Here is an 8,540-nt window from a genome sequence, read left to right on the forward strand (position 1 = left end):
CCCTGTAAAAGTAGCCTATACTGTTAGGCTAGCCATTTATTTCATATTGCGCACACATTTAATTTATTTTTATTTTTTTAATGTATTGGGAGTTGGGGGCCTGTGCCCCAGCAAAGCTCTAGGTCTAGAATCGCCCCTGCAACCCCCTCTGTCTGCATGAAAGCAGTGTTGGAACACACTGTGGTACCAGACCCTCATGAGCATCAGGTGAACAGTATTGTACTGCAGAAAGTAGTGTGATGCTACAAAAATGGAGAGAAAAAGGCAATTAACAATGAAGAGAGACAGACCATCATAACACTAAATGTAGGTCTGTCCTACAGGGAAACTGTAAAGACAGTCAAGGTGTCAGTGAGAACAGTTTTCTTCACCATCACTCAGAAACTGGAGGAAACTCTGACAGGAAGAGGTCTGGCAGACCCAAAGACACAACTGAATCAGAGGACAAGTTTCTGAGAGTTAACAGCTTGATAGGCGGCTCACAGGACAACAGCTTCAAGCTCAGCTTAATAGTGGTCGTAGTAAACAAGTCTCAGTTTCAGCTGTGAAGAGAAGACTTGGAGCTGCAGGTTTGACAGGACGAGTTGCAGCAAGAAAGCCGTTGCTAAGATGTCAGACTAAGACAAAGAGGCTCGTCTGGGCCATGAAACACCACCACTGGACTACTGAAGACTGGAAGAAGGTATTATGGAATGATGAATCAACATTTCTAATCTTCAGTTCATCAGGCAGGATCTTTGTACGCCGTCGAGTAGGCGAGAGGATGGTTCCACAGTGTGTGACATCAACTGTCAAACATAGAGGAGGAAGTGTGATGGTCTGGGGCTGTTCTGCTGGATCCAGGGTCGGTGACTTGTACAGAGTGAGAGGCATCCTGAACCAAAACGGCTACCACAGCATTCTGCAGCGCCATGCAGTACCCTCTGGTATGAGCCTAGTTGGTCAGAGGTTCATCCTACAGGAAGATAATGACCCAAAACACAAGTCCAAGCTATGACAGAACTACCTCAGGAGAAAAGATGGTCAGCTTGAAAACATGGAGTGGCCAGAACAGTCTCCAGAGTTAAACCCCATGGAGCTGGTTTGGGATGAACTGGACAGAAGAGTGAAAGCCAAGCAACCTACAAGAGCCAAACATTTATGAGAACTTCTGCAACAGACCTGGGAAGAACTTTCTGGAGAATATTTGATTTCTATTGTAGAAAGAAAGCCACGAGTGTGTTCAGCTGTTATTATCTGCCAAAGGTGGCTACTCTGATGAGTCAAAGGTTTAGAAAACATTTTGGTCTATAAACTGATTCCATGATTTCTGTTTCAACTCAAAATGCTTATTTGTTCTATGCTTTCATTTCAGAGTGTAATGAGACACTGAACTGAATCATGTTCAGTAGAAAAACTGGAAAAAGTCTGGTGTTCTAAAACTTTTGACCGGTAGTGTATATATATATATATATATATATGTATAAACTATATATTAAAACTATATATATATATACTACTAACTATATATAAACTATATCTATATATATCTATAGATAGATATCCAGTATGTATGTGTGCGTGTGGACTTTTAGTTTTTATGGTTTTAGTTGTTTATTAATTTCAACTATTTAACTGATCAGAACACTGCTTCAGACTTTCTGCTTTTAATTCATTAAGTACAATAATAAAAATTATAATACGTCATTTTGTTTAATTTTATCTGTAAAAATGCCCAGTGACAGTTTTATTATCAAACAACAACATTCACACTGAGCATGTGCGGTCTCCAGATCAGCTGATCAATGATTGACAGTCTCTCAGGATCCCTTAGTGTTTCTGATCATTGACTCCATCAGCGCCCACTGGTCTGGAGTCACCTGGAAACACAATGAATGGATGAATGGATGAACGGATAAATGAATGAATGAATGGATGGATGAATGTTTCTTGGTGTCTCATTCACCTTCCGCAGCTCGTTAAACTCCCCGGCCATCGATACGTACTCTCCTCCATCAAACCGGATCACCTGGAACCAGAGCACAGTTACACATCCATCACACACTGGTCCTGGACAAGTCCAGGGACGTGTCCAGTCCTGGTCCTGGACAGATGGAGTTTAGTCCAGGACCACAAGAGATCCTCGAATCATTTTAAACTCACGGCTCCAGACATCCAGCTGGCGTAGCTGCTGCTCATGTACGCTGCCAGGTTTGCGATCTCCTCTGGTTTTCCGAGTCGACCGGTCGGTATGCGGCCGATCATGGCCTTCTCAAAGGCTCCGGTCGGGTCCAATCGACTGAACGCCCCCTGAACACCACAAACAGTCAGTCACATACAGCAGGTTCAGGTGTTCATCAGGGGACCTGGTCAGGTGGGTGGTACCTTTGTCCTGATTGGACCAGGCTGGATGATGTTGAACCTGTGGCCATAGCGCCCCCACTCTGCAGCCAGAGACCTGAACCACAACAACAACACGTCACCTATCAACCACACCTCCAGGACGGCTGTCATCATGGCAACCACCATCACTCTGATCCATGTGACGTCATACTGACTTATAGAGCGCCTCGACTCCGGCCTTCGCAGACGCACTCGGGACCACGAATCCAGAACCAGACTCAGCGTAGATGGTGGTGATGGCCAGGAAGGAAGCACCTGACAGAACAAAACAACAACACAGACAAATGAACGGGACCAGAACTACCACTTAGGACTGGATCAGTCTCTGATTTGGGACCAGTCTCTGACCTTTCTGGTTCTGGATCAGCCTTTTTCCCAGCTCCAGAGTGATGAACGCCGTCCCATTCAGGACAATGTCAGTGATGCTCTTCCAGCCGTTCGGCGAGAGACGTTCTGATGGACAGACAAAGTTTCCTGCAGCGTTGTTGATGATGACCTGAAGCAGTCAGAACACAACACATCAAGAGTGATGCTTCCTGAATCATTCAGAACCTCGTCATGATTTGCTATCATTCCACATTTGTAAATCTCAGATCCGGTTCTGGTTCAGATTGCTCTGATGGTTTGGATTCAGGTTGAGGGACTGTGAATGTGTGTTTGGGGTTTACATCTGGAAGTCCAGTCAGAGTTTCCATCTGGTCAACGCACCGAGAGACGGCCGCCGGATCTCTGACGTCACACTGGATCACATGGACCTGGACACAGAGAGGGGACTGGGTCAGACCGGGTCAGACTGGGTCAGACAGATCAGACGAGACGAGTCTGGATCTGGTTCGTCACCTTGTTTCCAGTCTGGGTACTGATCTCTTCAGCGGTCTGACGCAGGACGTCCAACTTCCTGTACAACAAACAAACTGTCAGGACAGAGAAGAGGTGTGTGTGTGTGTGTGTGTGTTGGGGGGGGGGGGGGGGGGGGGGGGGGTCACCTGCTGGCGATGACACACTGGGCCCCCAGGTGTGACAGGGTGGTGGTCATGGCTCGGCCCAGTCCAGTCCCCCCTCCGGTAATGAAGGCCACTTTCTCTTTGAATGTTCCTGTCGGCAGCATGCGGTCTTCAAGTGGAGGAAAGAAGCTCGCCTGAGGAGAACTGGACCCAAGACCTGCAGAGCTGTGGAACCATGACTGGAAGAAACATCCATCCAATCAGAAACAACCTAAATGAAATCTGACTTTAAATTTTACAAGAAGATTTACAGGTCACAGACTTTTACATCCAGTCAGTTCATTCTGGTGCATGGCCTCCACTTCACTACGCTTCATTATGCTTTACTTCACTTTACTCCACTTTACTGCAGCTATCCACGGTTGTTATTGTGTTTTACGCTCTCTTCTTCTTGTTTGAATCAGACCCTGCTTCATTCAAAGCTAAAGAACTTTATTAGTGACTCTAATGATCAGGAAGAGAAGCCTTCTGTGACAGGACGCCTGTGTCCTGACCAAAGGTCCTGACTCACAACAATGTCAAACGTACAAATGTAAATTATTAACAGCTAGCCCACGATTATTTTTCTTTTATTGGTTCAAAAGTTGAAGATGAGACAAGAGATCAACAGCTCAGCTTTTATTTCCAGGTGTTAACATCTGGATCTGACAGAAGAGCGAAAGTAGTAAATCAGACTTAATATTTATACAGATCAGGCACAACATTATGACCACCTTCATCCTCCTGGACACACCAAACTGTTGCATTCTTCTTCTGGTGTGCTTTTTCAGCCATTCACTGCAGCCTCTTTCAGTTGTAGTTTGACTCCCTTAAAGGTGCAGTAGGCAAGTTTTATAAAAATAACTTTCTGTCATATTTGCTGAAACTGACCCTATGTTCAAGTATAATTGCATAAAGCAGGTCATTTAAAAAAAATTCAGCTCCTCTGGCCCCACCTAGAGCCTGTAGCGCGATTTGCAAGACATCCACCGCTCCACATCCAGATGCACCAATCACGTCCAGGGGTGTATCTAACAGAGTGTCAATCACTGCTCATGGACACGCATTTCATAGCGCCCTCCCCTTGGCCGCGGTCGTGTAGAAGGAGCCGGGACGTAATCCTCGTCTGAGGCCTGTGCCTCAGCTTCACTCTCAAACGTCTAACCACATCAACAGGTAGCGGTCATATATCTACCACATAGCAAATTGATAAGTCTAAACTGTGGAATAAAACGCCACAATGAATGCTTCTAACTGTTACTGATAGCAAACATCACCGATGGAGGCTACTTTCAGAAACATCCTAACCTTGGTTTTGTCCTAAAGTTGACTATTGCTAAATATTTTGACCTAAAATTATTTAGCAATAACGAAGGGTATTATAAAAACTATTTTGTTGTTGTTACGTCGGTGTGGTCCATGCTAGTTTGTTTACTCGCTCTCTCTCGGTTCTCTGCTCGTGCACAGTATTCCAGGGCCAATATGGACGCGCCCTATCGTGCACAGCTCTCCCTTGTGGGGGGAGGGGCTTGGGAGACCGTTTTGGGCTTTAGCGGAAAGTGGGGAGGGACTGAGAAGATGTCGATGTTCAAATTTTTTGGCTAAGTCCTGGATCTTCGCAATCCTGCCTACTGCACCTTTAAGTCTTCAGGTCACATGTTTGCTCTAGGGTCTAAGTCTGGAGACTCAAACCTTCCACGTCGTTGTTATCTCGCTGCATGATGAAGGATCTCCAGATCAGTTTGTCTGCATACTAAATGTTTCTGGAGACAATCCTCTTCTTCTGCTGTAGTATCTGTACTTTTGTTCCTGAAGTTTTCTTTGAACAGTAGATCCTCCCACAGCGTTTCTGTCGTCTGCTGCTGTTTTCCTTCGTCTACCCATCGACTGGCTTTTCCATCTTCTTGTTTTTCAGCTCTCTGGTTTTCATGTCAGTTAAACCTCGAACTACAAATGTTATCTGCACGAGAAAACTCAGATCTGATTCAGCGCCATGTAAACACACCTGTCCATTATACACTATATTACCAAAAGTATTCGCTCACCTGCCTTTACTCATTCTATGAACTGAAGTGCCATCCCATTCCTAACTCATAGAATTCAATATGATGTCGGTCCACCTTTTGCAGCTATTACAGCTTCAACTCTTCTGGGAAGACTGTCCACAAGGTTGAGGAGAGTGTTTGTAGGAATTTTTGACCATTCTTCCAAAAGCGCATTGGTGAGGTCACACACTGATGTTGGTCGAGAAGGCCTGGCTCTCAGTCTCCGCTCTAATTCATCCCAAAGGTGTTCTATCGGGTTCAGGTCAGGACTCTGTGCAGGCCAGTCAAGTTCATCCACACCAGACTCTGTCATCCACGTCTTTATGGACCTTGCTTTGTGCACTGGTGCACAGTCATGTTGGAAGAGGAAGGGGCCCGCTCCAAACTGTTCCCACAAGGTTGGGAGCATGGAATTGTCCAAAATGTTTTGGTATCCTGAAGCATTCAATGTTCCTTTCACTGGAACTAAGGGGCCAAGCCCAGCTCCTGAAAAACAACCCCATACCATAATTCCTCCTCCACCAAATTTCACAGTTGGCACAATGCAATCTGAAATGTACCGTTCTCCTGGCAACCTCCAAACCCAGACTCGTCCATCAGATTGCCAGATGGAAAAGCGTGATTCATCACTCCAGAGAACGCGTCTCCACTGCTCTAGAGGCCAGTGGCGGCGTGCTTTACACCATTGCATCCGACGCCTTGCATTGCACTTGGTGATGTGTGGCTTGGCTGCAGCTGCTCGGCCATGGAAACCCATTCCATGAAGCTCTCTGCGTACTGTACTTGGGCTAATCTGAAGGTCACATGAAGTTTGTAGCTCTGTAGCAATTGACTGTGCAGAAAGTCGGCGACCTCTTTGCACTATGCGCTTCAGCATCCGCTGACCCCTCTCCGTCACTTTACGTGGCCTACCACTTCGTGGCTGAGTTGCTGTTTTTCCCAAACGCTTCCATTTTGTTATAATAGAGCTGACAGTTGACTGTGGAATATTTAGGAGCGAGGAAATTTCACGACTGGATTTGTTGCACAAGTGGCATCCTATGACAGTTCCACGCTGGAATTCACTGAGCTCCGGAGAGCGGCCCATTCTTTCACAAATGTCTTGTTTCACAGTCTGCATGCCTGAGTGCTTGAATTTATACACCTGGGGCCAGGCCAAGTGATTAGAACACCTGATTCTGATCATTTGAATGGGTGAGCGAATACTTTTGGTAATATAGTGTATGTTCTAATGTATTAGCTCACAATAGAGGGCGACAACTTTTGGGGACTCCTGCGGGTCACGGTATTCCTGCGGGAGTCCCTCGGTACGGGAGTCAGTTTCACTGTTGGTAACGTGACAGGGACGGGATAGAGCACATAATCAACGGGAGCGGGACGGAGCCGGAGATTAAATTAAAAAATGACGCTGCAATGCGGTGAGTGCGCCCAACTTTAGATAACAACATAGGGAGCGGGACGGGATCTGGGAGTCTTTCTCTAGGGATTTTATGGGACAGGATTTTTTTGGGGGAGCAGTCATGTGATCGGGATATGACGGGAGTATTTTTGTGGGCTCGGGATGGGATGGGGGCGACAACTGATTCCCGTGTCACCCTCTAGATCACATGTAAAATGGGTGGGTTCTAAACAAATAATGCTATCTTCTGAATGATGTAAACACCCGGAAATAAAAGATATTGAGCTCAAACCCAAATATTTTCAGTCAACAAGAGAAAATAAAGGAACAGATCGTCTCACTTCTCACTGTGTTACTTTATTTACTTATTTATGTGTTTATTTCATTTTACTGTCTATTACTACACAGCTGGGTTCATTCTATATTATTAGTACCTGAATACCCAGTCTGACATGTTGACACGTTATGATGAAGTCACCTGTGAGGAAAGAGAACTCCTTGACTTAGGATCGTGAACTTATTAATAAAGTCTGAGGACAAAATAAAAAGTCGTTGAGGAGGAGGGAGAACTAGGTGAAAGGTCAACGCTTCCATGAAGTAGATGTTTTTCTTTGTTTCTATTTAATTGATGACTTTAACCAGTTTATCGGTCACTAATTGGTCGCGTGCTGGTTTACTCTATCTGACGTCATAACTGTCAGATGAATGGAACGATCAGTTTTTAATCAAAAACTTTCTCACCCGCACAGATGAAGCCGCTCCTCCTCTCCACAACAGACGCGCCGCCATCTTGTTCTTCTTCTTCTTCTTCTTCTTCTCTTTGAATGTTGGCGCCCCCTGCAGGACACGGACACGGACACACACACACACACACACACACACACACACACACACACACACACACACACACACACACACACACACACATATATTCATGGGTTTCACCAGGTCCCTTTCCACAGGTGTTTAAAATCAAGCACCTAGATTATGAATGTAGACTGCATGGTGCTTGATTAAAACACCTGTGGAAAGGGACCTGATGAAACCCATGAATATTAGCTCGGACCACGGAGCACATAATATCTGTATTAGCTTCTTTATTTTACCATGTCCAGTAGCTTCATCACATAGAAACATATATAAAGTTATTTAAGTTATACAATAATATGAATATATAATGCTGTGTAAAAACAATAACAGGTGTGGAACTAATTAAATAATTAATAATTATTAGTGACTCTGAGGGAATCTTCATCTGTGAGATCTGATTGTTTTGGTCAGAGGAGGTTCTAGTCTGGTTCTAGTCTGGTTCTAGTCTGGTTCTAGTTAGATGCTGAGTGTCGTCTGGGTACAAGTAATAAATATATAATATAGGAATAATACATGTGTGTACATCTACGAAGCTTCATGAACTCAGATACTCATCAACAACATGAAAAACTACAGTACTACTAGTACTAAATTACCCATAATTCCAGAGTCAGGACTAACCCACCTATCAGGGTTAGGGTCTGGTATTTTGCCCCGGTGCTGGCGCTACCACCACATCCACATCCATCCATGGCCCATTGGCTCACATGGAATACTAGTTCAGTAAATTAATAACAATGTAAAATAATAATGGCCTTAATAAAATAACTAATAATTAATAAAATATACATTTGCCGCACTGACTGAAATATTTCTGAAAACATGATTGGTTTATTAAACTATGATTATTTACGTCCAAGA

General features: G+C 44.6%; 1 protein-coding gene across 1 annotated transcript; it reads right to left on the reverse strand.

The window, feature by feature from the left end:
- Positions 1-1,686: 1,686 nt before the first annotated feature.
- decr1 (2,4-dienoyl CoA reductase 1, mitochondrial) lies at positions 1,687-7,609 on the reverse strand. Its single transcript, XM_084557235.1, has 10 exons — positions 7,551-7,609; positions 3,369-3,565; positions 3,223-3,280; positions 3,051-3,137; positions 2,731-2,878; positions 2,538-2,637; positions 2,365-2,437; positions 2,143-2,289; positions 1,946-2,008; positions 1,687-1,859 (listed from the first exon to the last, which is right to left on the reverse strand). The coding sequence occupies exons 1-10, from the start codon at positions 7,596-7,598 to the stop codon at positions 1,800-1,802; spliced, it is 981 nt and encodes a 326-aa protein (XP_084413361.1). The 5' UTR covers positions 7,599-7,609; the 3' UTR covers positions 1,687-1,799.
- Between the last annotated feature and the right edge of the window lie 931 nt (positions 7,610-8,540).

The sequence above is a fragment of the Chelon labrosus genome, assembly GCF_963514085.1.
Source record: "Chelon labrosus genome assembly, chromosome: 12".
NCBI lineage: Eukaryota > Metazoa > Chordata > Actinopteri > Mugiliformes > Mugilidae > Chelon > Chelon labrosus.